This window comes from Elaeis guineensis, chromosome 4 (genome assembly GCF_000442705.2).
Source record: "Elaeis guineensis isolate ETL-2024a chromosome 4, EG11, whole genome shotgun sequence".
NCBI lineage: Eukaryota > Viridiplantae > Streptophyta > Magnoliopsida > Arecales > Arecaceae > Elaeis > Elaeis guineensis.
The window spans coordinates 1,681,140-1,699,862 of NC_025996.2; the positions used below are offsets into that span (position 1 = coordinate 1,681,140).

Below are 18,723 nucleotides of genomic sequence, written 5' to 3' on the forward strand. Positions count from 1 at the left end.
AGAGTTTCCCCAGCAAATGGCAAGTGTGGGTCAGGGGTCCGGGAGGTCCTATATATATAGGGCCGACCGACGGTCGAGATGCTTCCGCGCCGACCAAGGACCTGCAGATGCGCGACGCGTGGCGCCCGCCGGTTGGCGGAGGATTCGGCGCGCCCCATCCCGGGACGGTCGCACCGCCCACATTAAATGCCGGAGGGGGCGCCGGCCAACTACCTCGACACGCGGCACGCGGAGCGCGGCTCCGCATTCATGCGCCCGCGCCGATTCGCGTTCTCGAAGGGATGCCTGACAGCGGCCCACTCTCCCGCGATCGGCACCGAATATCCGATCGTCTGACGCCGTATCGTCCGGCGCCCGATCTTCTGACACCGACGTAACGTCTGACGACGATAAGACGTGGCGTCTGACACCTGACGCCGACGTGACTTCTGACACTGACTAGAGGTTCGGATCACTTGGCATTTATGAGGCGTCTGACATCGGATCAGCCGGCGGTACAGTCGGATCCACGCATGCGACAAATCCACTCCCAGTCGTCCGGAATGGCTACCCGAATGAAAGCATCGGCCAGCTCACCACCCGACTTAGGAGTGGAGGGGGGCAACTGTTGGGGGGATACCCACCGACCGACCGACTGTCGGAGGGCCCGACCGACTGACGGACCGTCCGACCGACTGACGGACCGACCGACTGGCGACCCGACCGACTGACGGACCGACCGACTGGCGACCCGACCGACTGGCGGCCCGACCGACCGACTGTCGGAGGGCCCGACCGACTGACGGACCGACCGACTGGCGACCCGACCGACTGGCGGCCCGACCGACCGACTGTCGGAGGGCCCGACCGACTGACGGACCGACCGACTGGCGACCCGACCGACTGACGGCCCGACCGACCGACTGACGGCCCGACCGACTGACGGCCCGACCGACTGGCGGCCCGACCGACCGACCGATCGTCGGTCGGGGGCGACCGACTGACGGATGCCATCAGCGGCTAACAACCGGCCATTCAACGGCCCATCACCGACTGGAGATATGTCGGGCGTATCCATCCCGACCGACTGAACCCAGAGATCTGATGGCCGACTCACATGAAACTCGCCGACCGACGGAGGAACCCGACGCCACTCTGCTGGCCACCGACCTAGGGTCGGCCGACTCCTCCGATCGCCGTACAGCCGCCAGACCTTGTCAGCTTTGACACGGACATGCGGCGCGGTTACCTAGGGGCATTGTCCCGCCGAAGGCATTGTCAACCCTGGTGATTGGACAGCCACACGGCGACATGACATTTTCACGGCGACTCTGACAGTCCACAGTGAGTTGACAGTTCCTCACTTGTCCGCGCCATTAATGACGGCGCCATACCGTGCTCCACTATATAAATCGGGGAAGGCAACAGTGCAAAAGATCGATCCGCCCCGTCTCTCCACAAGCGCAGGCTCGCTCTTTTGTCTCTCTCTCTCTCAGAGCTCTCTGTCTACATTTTACTGTTGCCCAGTCACCTCTCTGACTTGGCCGTCGGAGGGTCCCCGTCGGAGCCGCCTCCGGTCAGTGCGGACTTCCTTTTGCAGGTGCACGCTCCCCGGCGATCGGGCGATGAGGTGATTGGCTGCAACAATTGGTGATATTAATTTTTGAATCTGATCTCTTAAGTCCATGTAATATACTTGTTGTGAGGGAATATTTACCGATACTAATCTCTTTGGGTGAAGAAAGTCATCTTTGTTTCGACAACTTTTTTTCTGCTCATATAATTCTTGGACTACCCGGTACCTCTATTTTTGTTGTCTCTATAATTATCCATGCAACTTATCTTACACCGCTCTAATGGGGATAATTGAAAAAATATATTTTGGGAAAATCATCGACAAAAATCCTGTCTTTTTGGAGTTGCAATCCTTTTGGTTCTGTCTCTCTCATGATGGTTATCAGTGATTTATATCTGATGGAGAAGTCTTGTATATCAAAATCAAGAAAGAAGTCTCAATATCTATATATGCATCTCATTTTAACTTCTTTTTCCCCACTTTTATACTAAACAATCTGATTGTATTAATGTATTGATTCATATTTTTGATTTTTTTTTTTTTTTTTTTTTGTAACTTGTTGTGCTTTTCTTTTTGAAAGAGAATAATTAGTGATGTCTTTAATTAGTGGAATTATAAAAATTTAGGAGGGAGAAAATAAATGAACAAGAACGGTAAATCTATTCTTTCAAATAGGAAAATCATAGAAGAAGTCCATTGAACTTTATCTCTATTAAAATATTTATATAATTAAAAATTGAAAAATTTATACTTTTTAGCGCTTGTATTTTAACATGCATTATACTGGTTAAGGACTTCTGTCCCCTTCATAAACATCTAGTCCTAGTGTGGCCCCTCGAAAGCCTGAAACACCAGACATCTGAACTCGCATGAATATTCGACACGTAGCGGGTCATTTGGTGGAAACTAAACTTCCAAGGATGCACCATTGACTGAGGGTCCCTAACTTTTCACACTCCCCTCCTCTATCTTCTCTTCTCTTCTCTTCTCTTCACTCTCCCCTGAAAGAAAGAAGGAAATCTCCAGTGTTTCTCCTTCTCCAATCGCTGTGGATTCGGATCCGGTCATCCGCCAGAGGTGCGCTACACTTTTTCTCTCGAATCTTGAATTTAAAGGGGGTGTTTTGGGGAGAACAAGTTTGCCAAAATCTCGATTTGATTTCAGTCTTTATCTGAAACGGAACCCCACTCTTTTTCTGTATCGTGCCTCTCTCTACTATAGTAGTGTTTTTATCACTACGTTTTTTTTTTTTTTCGTTATGTTTTTTTTTTCCTTTATTTTATATAAAGAACAAGTACCACTTATTGGTTCAGTATTTTGTGAAAATTTATCATATCTTAGATAACAGTCTTCATTTAATATTTTTACTATTTATCTCGATGATATAATACTTCAACTTTTATTGAGAAAAGAAAATGCATAGGAAACAAAACAATACTGGATTTGTTTGATAAACGAAGATGGATATCACTTACATGCCGTAACATGTTATTTGTTTTTATTTTCAATTAGAGATGCGAAAAAGAATCAAATATTATCTTGTTCAGAATACATACGGACATAAGATCCGAAGTCAAACTATCGTTCTGATTTTTTTTTTTTTTTTTGCCGAACAGTTATGCAGATCAAATAATACGCATTTCTGCTATATGTGAACTTTATAGAATCTCAATTTTTGTTTCATTGAACCCGCTCTACAATTTGACAGATCATATATATATATATGGATATATGGATATATTTATTATCTACTTTTTTTTTTGGCGTATAATAACATAGCTACAGATATATATTTGATGGATCAAACTATATGCTTAAAATCTTTGTGGGTCGCATGGATCTCTTAAATAAGCTGTTCACGAACGATTTTGAGCGGTCCTTGAAATTGAACAAGTTGTGACTCCAAATTGGACCGATTACAATTTTAGCTGATAACATCGTCATTCTGAAGCTCCTGCAGTAAAGGATTGCAGCGTCTGCAAAGATGCCGGGAGACCTGGTGGTGATCTCGGTGCCGTTAATTATCCTGCTCGCGATCGTGGCCCTTGCTTGCTACCTTTTCGGTCGGGCCCGGGGCCGGACCTGACGGAGCGCCCCACACAATTATGGGCCACCGGCCCCACCGGTCACAACCCATCCTCCACCTGCCCCGGCCCGGGAAATAGAACGCGATTATCATTAGTTTGCTACATTGTATATCTACTCGAACCTTTTGTGGTTTTATTTATAGGATATATGATGTTGGTGGGTTTGGTAGCTTATCTGCTTCTTTGCTAAGTATGGATTTCAAATAATAATATTATATTTGTCTTATTGCTATTCGGTTGTTAATTAACTTCTTAAACAGTGTTGCCGAGTCCACGTTAAGGGGAAATCCGTGGGCTGTCACTTCTTTACTTGCTCCGATAGGAGCTGACGCAAGGTTAGCTTTTGATGTGAAAGTAACGTTCAAATATATTTAACAAATCAAATGACTCTTGTTTCAAGGAAGCTTCAGCATACTGTTGCATGCCCAGCTAATTATTTTTCCTAGTATTATGCACGGTAGTGGTTTTGTTTTTTGAAACTATCTAGAGGAGATGAATGTGCCGGCTGGCTTGCTAAAGTTTTGCGGCGACCGTATCAGAGACTTGGGGAGGATGAAAAATCTAGCAAGTATTATCTATATATCATATGTATCCCCCAGTGGCAAGTCAAGGATGTAGAAATGCTGCATACTTGTGAACGTATGGTTCAAAGTAAATATTAAACATCATCAACATGTAGAGAATACTACAAGACCATAAGAAGGACATATGCAATATATGGACAACATATATACACTTTGGCATGGTCCTCATATTTTTTGTTGATCATATATTAAAGGAGTGTTTAGTTCGCAACCAAAATTAATGAAAATCAGAATGATTTAGAATTGAAATTGAAATGATCAAATTCTTCGAAGTATTTGATTCATGATCGAAATTAAAATTAAAATTAGAATAAAAATTTGAATCTATAGAGAAGAGTAGAGATTTAGTTCTATATAAATTGAACTATTCTCATTCCATTTCGAAATTGGAATCGAAATAGGAGTCTTTCCAACTAAATGGTTAGAATGGAGTTCACACATTCCGTTTTCAATTTTAGACTTCCACTCCTTTCAATCAAGCATCCAAAAATTTATTAAAAAGAATCATAAGGAGATACATGGTAGAAAGAGTTTTCGAACAGTAATAACATGACGAAATGGTAATTAATCATAATATGCTTGGCAGCCTCATAAAACACCAGATTGCTAGGCACCAGGAAAACACCCCAGTTGTTGCAATAAAAAGGACTGCATTAATATTCAGGTCAGCAAGCAAACATTATGATTAAGTGGTGTCTGTTATCGGATTAATTATGAGATAGATTTAATTTATAATAAATATTATAGATTAAGCCAATAAAAAAAATACGGTATATACACCCCAGGGATCTATGCTCTGTTAAATAGGCCTACTTAGTAATTTCCAGCCTGAAAGCTATCCCTAATCAGAGTGTTGTGAAACATGTGCCCAGGTCACGCCACGTAAATGCCGCCTATATTTTTTTTTTATAATAACAGCCTGTACCTTTTTCAGTGATAAGTACTCAACTAATTAAATATTAAAGGAAACCGCAAATATCCCAAGAAATTACTCCGCAAAATATCCCAAGAAATAACTAATCGTAAGGCCCACATGATGTATTTATTATTTAAGACTAGACAAAAGGAGAAGACTTTTGGGCCGTTGAGATGATGCTTCGATTATGACGTGGTGAAATTCTTTGTGCACCACCAACGACGTAGAAAATATGACGTGGAGCGCTATTAAATCACATGATTATTATTTTTTAATATATATTTAATATTAATTTAATATTTATAATTTTATTTTTTTCTTTAAAATTTTAAATAATAAAAATATCTATTCTCTCCAAAAAAAAATTATGGCATCCTGTGCTGATATTATGGCATTCTGCGTTGAAATTATGATTTTTTGCACAAGATGTCATAATTTTTTCACACGATGTCATTAAGAAGGAAGGATATTTTCATTAACACAGGATGCCATAATATCAGTACAGAATATCATAATTTTTTTCGAAAAGAAAGAGATATTTTTATTATTCAAAATTTTAAATAAAAAAATAAAACTGCGGACATTAAATACGCATTGGAAAGCGATGGCTACGTATAATATCAGTACAGAATATCATAATTTTTCGAAAAGAAAGAGATATTTTTATTATTCAAAATTTTAAATAAAAAAATAAAACTGCGGACATTAAATACGCATTGGAAAGCGATGGCTACGTAGTCAAATTTTTTACACCATGGGCGGTGCACAAAGAATTTCTCACTTATGACGTGACATAGCCCGAAAGAAAAATTCTTTGTGCTCACACGAGAGAACTTAATGTTAAAGTCTCTCTCCCCATGTTGCTTTTGACTTTTAGCATCACAATATTTCTCAGAGCTGAGTAAATAATCGAAATCTTAAGAAACCCACCCAATCCAATCCATATGAAATCGAACTTGAATCGGATTGTGATTCATAAAAAAATTGATTAATTACAATCGAATTCGATTTCTGTATTTTTTAGCTGGCTGTTCAAGCTTAATTTTTGAAAAACAAACTAGATCAAGATTGTGAGAGTGAGTTAGAGATTTAGCATAATTGACAAAAGAGAGCTTAAAAGCCCCCACAATTTCAGATTAAAAGTTTAATTGAGAAGAATAATTTAGATCATGACCCGAACCCACTTTTGAACCCCCCCCCTCGGCCTAAGAGTAGAATAGACTTAGCTTGACTAGGCAATGTAATCATTAAGGATCAATCAAAGTTTTGTTACTTGATAACGTAGTGTGAAGCTGATGCATCACCAACTCATAAGAGGATTGCACCAAAGTATTTAAAGGAATATGTTGCGGCCAAAAGCTCATGACTCGATACATGAGAAATTGTCTATTCTGATCTATGGATCTTATGATTTTATCTTCTAAAAAGAGCTTCACATGAGAAAGATGATCTCTTTCTATATAAATCAAAATTTTTCTTGATTCATAACCAATGGGACTAATAATGTATTCTCTTTTATATCATAATATAGCCTCTCAATCAAAAAAGAATCTGTGTACAAACAAAAGATATTCTCCTTCTTATTTATACTACAAATTGATGTCCGAAGGAGTCCCTGCAAACAAGGCAAACAGAGAAAGCTAAAATGAAGAAAAAATTATCTTCATATTTTTTGATTGAAAAATTAATGAGGAGGTTCCCTTTTTTTATACAAATAAAAAGGACTATCTAGAATTCAAAAGAATGATTTAGAATGCTAGCTAAGCTGTACAGATTAAGAAAGGATTCATAGGAAATCTTTTCTTTTTCTTGCCAGTTAAAATAAGTAAGTAGATCAGCTGGATAATAAATCTTTGACGCTCTTTTGAGTAAGTAGACCAAGTGGATAACAAATCTTGGTTGCCCTTTTCTTGCTAGCCAAAATAGATGGATATTATTGTCCTTTTCTTGCTAGCTGCCTTTTTCTGTAATAGTTGAGGTATTATCCGTCATATATATACTCTTTTGGTCTGAAGCATCTTTGGGCTTATTTTGGATTTGTATTTCCCACACCCTGCTTACTATGTATGTTCTTCTCCTTTGTTTGTTTGTGTTTTGTTTTTCAAAGACATTATAGTTTCTTTGCAATATAGCTTCGGCCTCTTACTTACCCAAAAAAAAAAAAAGCTTTGTCGATAAAGAGAGATAATATCGTAGCATGAAAAATAAAAAGTATTTTGATCATTGGAAATTAAATTTTAAAAGTTCACATATGTAAATTGAATACAAGCCGAATTGAAATTTTCTTTGTTCATCGGAGAAAGTTCTCTGTGACAATTATTTTATTAATATATCAGCGGCTACTCTTGATGCAATATATTAGAAACACGGGTAGATCCATATTAATAACAATGTAATAGTTGAGGCTGATGCATATGTTCCATTAGCCACAGCCTCAACTTTATCGATGACTAGCTCCTCCTTGCCACCTATTGTCTAATAGTTGAAGCACTTATCTGCAATGTTGTTATGTATCAATTTGTCTATCTATTTATTAGTTCAAAAGAAACGATGAGGGGGGAGGCATTCTCAAGAAAAATTGATGCATGACAGCCCATTGACTTATGCCTATACAACCTGTGTTATTATTTGACAACACGAAAATGAAGGCAGCCAGATGAATAGCGTTACTTCTTTACTAGAGATGACACGTACAACCACATCCGAATCTCTGATATAGTTTTTCTTAATGTGATGATGGAAAACGGCACAGAGATATGGACTAAACGAACTAAAGGAGTAAGTGGATTAAATTGCAGAAGATTTCAAATTGAATTAATCCGATATTTGATGGTTTATGATACCATGTTCACTCTCCGCTTTCATTTTTATGTCTGGTCTCTTCTTGAGTAGAACGTCGATCAAATTTTAGTATAAGACGATACAAGCTCAAGAGAGGAAGACAGCCAAAGGGTAACAACAAAATGGAAAGATACGAAATCCTAGGAACGAAGGTGGAATGGTACATAGAAGAGGGTAATATTGGACAGGCCCATTGGACCTAGTCCATCTAATAATTAAATGTAATGAGAGAAACTATTAGATGGACACTATGAACCTAGGATGAAATTACTTCATTCTAATTATTATAGTGTGCGTCATAGCAATATGACTGGAAATGATTTCATGCTAGGTCCATGACCGGATGTGATCCATCTAATAATTTCTCATCCATTTGTAGTGATCACATATATATAGTTGGGAATCAAAGACTAAATACACACCCGCATAAGTCTTCATATACTCTCCCCATTTAATCTCTCACGTCCTCGTCAAGCTGAAGATCTAAATTCATATATTCATTTGTAAACATATGATTGGTCTATGGTCAATCCAATGAATCCATGTTATAGTATCCTCCAGTCCACATGAGTTATATGTCGAGTCGGCTCTGATACCATTTGCAACAACTCAGAATCTTATCCCAAAAGGCTATACAGAAGGTGTTATTTGGGTTAGCCTTGTATAAGTATTCAAAATTTTTCTAACAAATAATCGATATGGAACTAAATATACACTCGCACGGATCCTTACAGAGATTCTATCCCACATACATCCAAGGATTAATTGTCATTTCAAACAGTAGCCTCCCATCGTGTTTGTTTCTTCTCCTCCCACCTTTCTTCTTTCTTATTTCAAACCTTCTCCTCAACCCCTCTTCTAACAAAATCTAAAAGAAAAAATCCCCCAAGGCGTGGTCCCCACCTCCCCGTCCCCCCCCCCCCACCACAAAATCTCATCTCCTCCCTCTCCTCTCTTCTCTCTTGGTTTAGAGAACACCACTGGCAGACCTACTAGTAAGGGAGGCCAAAGATTCGTCTGCACCCCCTTTGTCCGATATATATATATACATATATATAGTTTGGAAAAAAAAATATAGTTATGTAAAGAATGTTGCACCCCCTAAATTGAAATTCCTAGCTCTAAAATTAACTCTCTGCCTGTAAACCTAAAACCCCCCTCCCCGACCCTGCCTTTGTCTCTCTCTCATCAATCTCTCTCTCAATTCTCTTTGTATACTGCACCCCCCGATTAAAACTCCTGGATCTGCCATAGGAGAACACTCATCGCCCCCACAATACCCTCCCCTCTCCTCTCTCTCTCAATTTAGAGGAGGAGCTCTACCCTACCGCTGGTGCTCTTTCTCCATCCCACCACTACTGTAGTTTAGAGGAGAAGCTTTACCTCCATCTATCGGTTGTTCTCTTCTCCCAAACCTCCCACCCATCGGCCATCTTCCTCTCCTCCCAGACCCCTCACCCATCAGTCCAAGCTCTCTTCTTCTCTCTTAACCCCACTGATGCTAATCCTTCCTCTCAAGACTTCTCCAAACCCCACCATCGAAACCCCACGCCGGCCTTCTTCTCAGAACTTCACCAAACCCCACCCATCCACTGCTGGCTCTTTTTCTCGGGATTTTTGCTGCCACCCCATGGCCACCAACCCTTCTTCTCAGGATTTCCCCAAACCGCACCCCACCACTATTGGCCCTTCTGCTCGGGACTTCCCTAAACCCCACCACCACCACCCCACTACTACCGGCCTGGTTCTGATGCTTCAAGAGTTCTCCAACCCCATCGTTGTCCAATTTTATCCTTTTTCATCTGGTTTGTTTGCTTAAATATATCTCTATGGTCTCTTTTGCACTAAACTAGTTTGTTATTTACACTAATTATATGCATGTTTTTAGTCATGTTTATTGTTAATCCAATTTGAGAGAACTGTGTGTACACACATACATACTTATGTAACATATGCATTTGTATATGCATGTACATTTCTATGGTATTGCAAACATTAGGTATGTACCTTCCAATAGAATGTAAATAATGCATACATTTTGGTGGAGCAAAAAACATTAGATACCTTTCAGTGTGTGGTAGGTATGGTGGGATCTCAATTAAATTAATGGGTTGCAATTGACCAACGAGGACAGTAATATGTTGAAGCAGCACAATAATCTGCATGCTTCAACATGGTGCCATCATCTAACTGACATGTCCTACAATATGAGGCCTGGTAATAGTAGCACTGGGGTGCATCATTCATTGGATGCTACAATATGCTAAGTTGACTAGCATGGTATTGATGACATTGCATTTGCTGTTACTCTACTACTGAGAAGCTAATAGGATTCCTTTGCTTTAATGACAAAAATGTGTTCAATGACTACACTTAAAGAATTAAAGCCCACCTACACTTAAAGCCCCAAATAGTACACTTAAAGCCCACCAAGCTTTATAATTAATTCCTAGGTATTCAATATTTAAATCTTGGTAACGTCCACTCTTTTAAGCTTAGCAAAGTTACTAAATCCTTCCAGACATGAATAAAAATGATACCCTTTGGTTAAACATACTGTTCATAACATTCTAGTATTAACTGAAAGCCTCAATAACCATATAATATTGTATCGAGACTTTGAACTAATTTTAGACGTCCAAAATGATTAATTTTGGAGGAACTTTTGACTAGGTTGACTTGGGGCTATAATCTTTCTAACTTGTTGTCACGGACTTATTGATTTATGCATGGTATTGCCAAATAATACAGTAGAAGGTAACTATTATTCTTTACAATACTAAATTGATAAAAAAAATAATTATTAATTTTTATTTTGCTGCATGGGGATCCATATGGATTAGAAGCATCGGACGGTGAGGAACTCGGTCAGGTTTGACTCCGAATATTATATATATATATAGAGAGAGAGAGAGAGAGACGTCAGGAAGGAAAAAAAGATCTGCTTTCAATTCGAACGAAGATCACGGCCCCACATTCCGACCTGCCATACGATATTGCAAAACGATCTTCCAACTAACAACCCTTTCTCTCCTACCATTATTTAAAGGGTATGGATATTCTGCGGTGTTGATTTGCACCGTAGAATGCTGTACAGTATTGTATGGCTGCCATCAAGAGATGACAGCTATCTATCTAACAAAATGATTTTAAAGATATGTTTGATAGTTGGCGATCTATTTAGATTGCTGAAAATTTAAAAAAATCCCATTAGATTATCATATTTAATATATTTTTTAGATTGATAATCTAGATTATCAAATAATTCAGATTACCTTCTATGAGTTAATCTGGATTATCAAGAAAAGGGGTAGCTATCCAGATTATCAAATATGTAATAATTTTTTTGGACAAAAATATTCTCAAAAATTCAGACGATCTTCTTCCTCACGATAGGCAATGAAAAGAGAGGGACCTAAAACTGGCACCCTCCTCCACAAAATCCGACTGATAGCAGCTCCAAAATCGACGAATCGGTAGGCCGTCTCGTCTCCCAACTGTCGGCCGTCGGTATTCATAGGGAAGCATGAAAAAAAGTCAATCAAGACGGGATCCGACAACCTCTCCTCCCCCCTTTTTTTTGTCTGTTTGGTTAACCGGGCCGTCGGTGAGTTGCATCCGCTGCCGCCGGTAGCCCAAATATTGCCGTCGGGGTCGCCGCCGTCTCTCCGAATGACGGTCTGCAGTTACTGCGTGGAGAAGGAGGACATGGCGTGGAGGAGCCGACGGTCCCTTTCCCCCTCTTTTTTTTATTTGATGTGGGGAAGAGAAAGATCGGGCTCGGCAGAAATCAAGCGATGCTAGTCGCCGCCGGTGGTGTCGTACCGAATGGTTGCGAGGGGGTGGGGTGCGGGGGATCGGTGGCGTGGGTAAGGTTGGCGGTACAGGTGGGTGAAGGCGGTGATGGAGCCAGCTACGGAGGGTGTGAGATACGGGTTCATTGGGGGGCCAGAAGACGGTGCATGGGGTGGCGCGGACGGCCGGAGGTGGTGCCGGAGATGTGACTATCAGAGGGTCGAGGGCAAATGGCCGGGGGTGGAGAAGCCGAGGGTCTGAGGGGGTTGTGGCATGCGGAGGAAGAAGAAGGAAAGAAAAAAATAAAAAAATAATAAAAATTATAATATAATATAATATATATTATATATTATAATATATAATATATTTTTATTTTTTATTTTAAAAAATTAAAATTTATGTTCACATGATGTGATTTTTAATAAATTTGAATTAAAAATATTTTAAAAATTTGATGTTACATTACCAATAATCTGATTGTCATACCAAACATGTGAATCAAAATTTTAATAATTTTACTATAATATTATCTATATATATATATATCAAATATAATAACCAATATTATCGATAATTTATTTAAATTATAAATAATTAAAATTATCAAATAATCCAGTTTATCACTCTCAAGCAACACATCAAACGCAACCTAAGTGCATAACACATTATTACTGATAGTCGTCTTTATTTTAATAACAGTCATTGAATAGTGTACCGTATTCTATGATGCAAACTGCGCACCTCGATAGGTCGTGAGTCCCTATTAAATTCGAGATCCAGGAAGCCATCACCGGCCTCCTGAATTCCAACGTCACCCCCTGCGTCCCTCTTCGGGGCAGCATTAGTGCCTTCGGTGACCACATCCCCCTCTGCTACATTGCCGGCATCCTCACCGGTCGCCCAATGCATAGGCCATCATCCCCACTGGGCAATCGATCGACGCCACTGAGGCCTTCCGTATCGCCAGAATTCCCCACAGGTTCTTCGAGCTGCAGCCCAAGGAAGGCCTGGCGCTTATCAATGGCACCGCCATCGCCTCCGGTCGGGTTTCACTAGTCCTTTATGAAGCAAACATCCTCGCAGTCCTCTTCGAGGTCCTGTCCGCTATCTTCTGCGAGGTCATGTACGGAAAGCCGCAATTCACCGACCACCTCATCCAGAAACTGAAACACCACCCGGGCCAAATCGAGGCGGCGGCCATCATGGAGCACATACTTGCCGGCAGCTCCTTCATGGAGATGGTGAAGAAGCTTCACGAAATCAACCCCCTCCAGAAGCCAAAGCAGGACCGCTACGCCCTCCGAACCTCGCCCCAGTGGCTCGGCCCCCAGATCGAAGTAATCTGGTTTTCAACCAAGTGCATCGAAAGAGAGATCAATTCAGTGAACGACAACCCCCTCATCGACATCACGAGGGACAAGGCCCTACATGGTGGCAACTTCCAGGCTAGTCCCGTTGGTGTCTCGATGGATAACACCCGGTTGGCGATCGCTGCCATCGGGAAGCTCATGTTCGCCCAGTTCTCCGAGCTCATCAACGATTTCTATGACTATTTGTTACTGTTAGATGGATGTCTCATCAACATACTATCTACTGCACGATACAGTAGAAAAAATAAAAAAAAAATAAAAAAATAATCAAATACGTGGATCAGCTATAAAAGAGCTCGTCTCCACGGAGCATGCAAATTTCACTATGAAAAAAAAAATTTACAAGAGGAGATCTCATCCTCAACCTTCGTACATTCAATTTCTCCCTCACAAAAGTTCTCTCTTTTGAAAGACCCTCTGATCTGCTTCTTCTCTCTTAGCATACGATGACTCTCTCTCTTCTTTGGGTTCGTCTTTCTCTATTTTTTGCATGATGAGCCACAGCGCCTTATAGTTTTTGTGAGAAAACCACGCTCACGATTTCCTGCAGCAAAGAACAAACCACTCACACCTCAATTCACTATTTAGGCCCTTTTAAAGGGCCTTAAACTGAGTTAAATACGTATTAGGAGTCCCAAACAACCCCAAATAACCCTCTGGACCGTCGGATCAAGATCGAAACTCTTTGGACTGTTCGATCGCGATCGATCACAGAATAGTACCATAGACCGCGAGAAACGTTTGGGAAATATCCAGCGGTCCACGTGGTTCGCCATGGACCGCTCGGTCCACGGTGGACCGGGGTACAGGCCAGGCCCCAGCAGGGTCAGGGCCTGGGCCGGCCCGTGTGTGCGGGCTTGGGCGCGCCCGCACCGGCGCTTGGGCCTGGGCCGCGATCCACGGCCTGCGGCTGCGCCACCACCGCTCCGTCGGCCCCACCGCCGACGGTCTTCCGTCACCTCGGATCTCGTGCCGATTTCAAAAGCACGTATTTTCTCCGTTCGAAGTCTGTTTGGGGTGATCTTGATCTTGTTGGACTTTATTTTTTACCGCAACCTCACTGTGGGCTAAATATGGATCGAATCTTGAGATGTCAAATCCTAATAATCTCTATCTCGACTTGATATTCGGCATCTTCTAACTCTGAGAGCTTTTGGATCTCCTTGCCCCCATGCCTGGGGCAATCGCCTGCTGATCATGGATAGGCAAACATGGGAGTTGAGTCAAGCTGCTCGATTCCATCTCCATCGTATGCTGTGCTCCTCCTGACTTGAGACCTACTCGGGACATCATCCTGTGGCAATAGGAATCTCACCTTGCGACGTCGTCTCTCGTCCTCCCGAGTCTCCTGTCTCGTGCTCCATCCACCTCCACATGGAGCTCCACCTCGCTCTGGGATCCACCTGGCTCCCGAAGCTTCACCTCGCACTGGGCTTTCTGCAGGTAATAATATCCTCTGCTCTCTTTCTTCCCCTCCAGCACAATCCTATCACTGCGTAGCACCCTCAGGATTCCTCCACCAGCTACCGTCCTATAGCCTCTCGATCTAGTCTACTAAGTGAAATAAGATTCCGTCTGAAATCGAGTATATATCGAATCTCCCCCAATCTCCTCACTGCATCGTCACGTGTCCTCCAGCTGACCGTCACAATATCTCTGATCGCACAGCTCGATCCATCCGGCAGATATACAATACCCTCACTGTTCTTCAAGAAGTCAAACTGCTTCTCTCTACAACATACATGATAGGGGCATGCAGAATCTAATATCCACTGTTGGGAAGAAATAGATACCTTATCAGATATCTCCAGGATATCTCCATCTAAATCGCTGTCGGCCGTCGCTACAGCAGCCACCATCCAATTTTTGAGTTGAGAGCAATCTCTGGCTAAATGCCCCAACTCCTCACACCGGTAACATCTGATTTTGCTAAAGTCCCTCCTGGACTTGGATCGCCCTCGTCCGATCTTCTGTCGCTCCGTCTACCGCCTTTTGCTCCTCGAGAAGCCATCAAAGCTAAGCTACTGCCATCTGAGCTCGAAGCTGGGTTCTCCCTCCTGAGAACTTCGTTCTGGAATATCACCGTGGTGACCTCGTCCATCTTGATGGTGCTCTTCCCCACTAGAAGAGCAGTCACTAAGGACTCGTCCGAAGGTGGAAGCGATGCTAGCAAAACCAGTGCCTTGGTCTTCTCCTCAACATTCTCGCCAACACTGAGGAGGTCGGTGAGGATCTTCTGGAAGTGGCTGAGATGCTCCTGCACGCTCTATCCCTCAGCCGTCCACAGCTGGTAAAACTGCCTCCAGAGAAAAAGAGTGTTGGTGAGAGACTTCATCATGTACAACTTCTCGAGCTTCAACCACAGCATCATCGGAAAAGTCTCGCTCAGCACATGGATCACCACCTCATCCGCTAGATACATGCGGATGGTACTCACCGCCTGCATCTGTAGCCATTTTCAATCCCGCACCTCCATGATGGTTGGCTTCTCATCGCACAAGAGAGCATCGATCAACCCCTGTTGGATGAGCACGTCCTTCACCCTTGCCTGCCACAAGGAGAAATTGCTCTTACCATCAAATTTGTTGATCTCCATCTTGATTGTTCCTGTCTTCTCCATCTTCAGTCTTACTCACCACTGCTATAATCTGCATCCTTCTACCGCCTCGCTCTGCTACCACTTGTTAGATGGATGTCTGGCTAGGATACCACCTCCCAAGACCTTTTCGGTACTGCGTGATGCAGCAAGAAGAAAGAAGAAATAAAACAAAAAAACAATCAAATACGTGGATCAGCCACAAAAGAGCTCGCCTCCATAGGGCATGCAAACTTCACTATGAAAAAAAATTTACAATAGGAGATCTCACCCTCAATCCTCGTACATCCAATTTCTCCCTCACAAAAGCTCTCTTTCTTGAAAGACCCCCGACCCTTGAAGCAACTACTATCCGCTGTCCAGAAGCTCTGCTCCTCTCTTAGCATACGACGGCTCTCTCTCTTCTTTGGGTTCACTTTTCTCTGTTTTCCGCACGACGAGCCGCAGCGCCTTACAATTTTCTATGAGAAAACCACGCTTACGGTTTCCTGCGGCGAAGAACAAACCACTCACACCTCAATTCACTGTTTAGGCCCTTTTAAAGGGCCTTAAACTGAGTTAAACACATATTAGGAGTCCCAAACAATCCCAAATAACTCCCTGGACCGTCAGATCGAGATCGAAAACTCTCTGGGCCATTCGATCACGATCGGTCCATAGAATAGGGACCATGAGAAATATTTAGGAAACGCCCAAGCGGTCCGCCATGGACCGCTCGGTCCACAATGGACCGGGTACAGGCCAGGCCCTAGCGGCACCTGGGCCTGGGCCGCCTTGCGCGCGGGGATTGGGCGCGCCAACGTCGAGCACCTGGGCTTGGGCCGCACCCTGCACGCCCGCGCATGGGCTGGGCCGCACGCCCGCCCGGACCGTGCGCCTGGGCCGCACGCCCCGCACGTTGGCCCTGCCTGTGCCGCACTCCACCGCTTGCGACCGCGCCGCCGCCGCTCCACCGGCCCACCGCTGGTGGTCCTCCATCGTTTCGAATCTCGTGCCGACTTCAAAAGCACGTATCTTCTTCGTCCGAGGTTTATTTGAGATGATCTTGATCTCGTTGGACTCCATTTTCACCACGAACCTCACTATGGGCTCAATATAGATCGAATCTCGAGACGTTAAATCTTAACAGCTACCATCCAATCTCTCCGACTGTCAGAACCCGAGCTTAGACTATGGCCTCAAAGGTGGAGAGATAGCGATGGCAGCCTACTGCTCGGAGCTCCAAGTCCTTGGAAACCCGGCCAGCAACCATGTCCAGAGTGCAGAGCAACACAACCAGGATGTGAACTCCTTGGGCTTGCTCTCAGCAAGGAAGACGCAAGAGGTAGTGGAGATCCTGAAGCTCATGTCCGCCACCTACTTAGTAGCACTCTGCCAAGCCATCAATTTGCGGCATTTGGAGGAGAATTTGAAGAACACGATCAAGAACACGGTGTGCCAAGTGGCGAAGAGGGTGCTCCTGATGGGCGTTGATGGCGAGCTCCACCCCTCGAGGTTCTGTGAGAAGGACATGATCGAAGTTATCGATCGATCGAGAGTACGTCTTTAGCTACGCCGACGACCCCTGCAGCTCGAGGTACACTCTGATGCAGAAGTTAAGGCAGGTTCTTGTGGAGCATGCTGTAAATAATGGTGAGAAAGAGAAGGATGCGAGCACTTCAATCTTCGATAAGATAAATGCCTTCGAGGCGGAGCTCAAGGCTGCATTACCGAAAGAGGTGGAGGCAGTGAGGGTGGCGTTTGAGAATGGCAACTTGCCGATGGAGAACAGAATCAACAAGTGCAGGTCGTATCCTCTGTATAGGTTTGTGAGGGAGGAGCTCGGTGCCGGGTTTCTGTCAGGTGAGAAGGTGGGTTCGCCGGGGAAGAAGTTCAACAAGGTGTTTGTGGCGATCGGCAGAGGGTTACTGACTGATCCTCTTCTCGAGTGTCTCAAGGAGTGGGATGGTGCTCCCCTACCCTAACGTTAAGGGAAGCCGGCACTGGGAAGAGAGGGCAATATTTCTTAATCCCCAGTCAGCTTTCGGATGTTCTCTCTTCTTCGTTAGATCTTGCATGCCTCTATATGTTTGAAATGTGAACCCCATGTTGTGTTGCTGTTGGTATATGTCGTTCCTTCCGTTCTATGATTAATAAAGCTGGGGAAGTATATATCTCACTTCCTCCATCACTCCAAAAAGAAAAAGAGAGAGAGAGAGAGAGATGAAAGTATAATATTATGTTCGTTTGTTGAAAACTGTTTCGTTCTTATGCTTATGTAACATCTTGTTATGCAATAACAAGCAGTGTAGCATTTAAATGAATAAATGCAGTTTGTGGAATTTACTTACAAATTCAGAAAGAGCTGCGGCCGGCTTGTTGTTTGCATGCATGTTTGGTTGAGGGATAAATTAGTGATTTCGCCTGTAGAAAGATCATACTACGAAGTTTAAGACACAATTTATTTACATTTTGGTAATAGTGATAATGATAACACGTACTTAATGCGACTCATCAGAGTTTTGAGAAGCCAGAAGGATGTTTTTTTGATGGAGAGAATGCAGGATGTTACTTCAAATACCTGCCAAATTAATTTTTCTCATCTGCACATGCAAAGCTAGAATTCGCTAAAAATTAGCCATCTTATTCTTAGTCGATAGTGTACGCAACCCATACGTGGGAGACACGCTGAGATGAGGAGCATGTTTATGCCTTCAATGCAAATTAACCTACAAACTTTGATTTAAAAGGATCGGTAAGGACCCTCTCGATCAAATTAGAGGTAATAACCAAACATGCAACCTTACTTAAAACCTACTAATTCTGATTCATCTGCACTCGCAGCTACAGCAACACTTGCATATGCTAAGTTGAGATATGAAGTGGATAATCAAGAAATGAGTGGCGGAGCGGGTCACAAATTATTGTAATTACTTCCTTTCTTGGATCCATTTTTCCTCTTCTTTAGACCAATGTTCAGCGTATTCTTCTTCTCCTTGT

At 43.0% G+C, this 18,723-nt stretch overlaps 1 protein-coding gene and 1 long non-coding RNA gene across 2 annotated transcripts; both read left to right on the plus strand.

The window, feature by feature from the left end:
- The first annotated feature begins 2,380 nt into the window (after nt 1–2,380).
- LOC105044313 (uncharacterized) lies at nt 2,381–3,874 on the plus strand. Its single transcript, XR_831883.2, has 2 exons — nt 2,381–2,632; nt 3,507–3,874. It is a non-coding gene; the product is annotated as an uncharacterized lncRNA (long non-coding RNA).
- A 5,739-nt stretch (nt 3,875–9,613) lies between these two features.
- Nucleotides 9,614–17,708, plus strand: LOC105044332 (phenylalanine ammonia-lyase G4-like). The gene is given in 6 exon segments (XM_073255184.1): nt 9,614–9,788; nt 12,536–12,688; nt 12,691–13,339; nt 13,905–14,136; nt 16,874–17,212; nt 17,265–17,708. Coding segments are annotated over 6 exon segments (1,992 nt in total).
- Nucleotides 17,709–18,723: the final 1,015 nt, after the last annotated feature.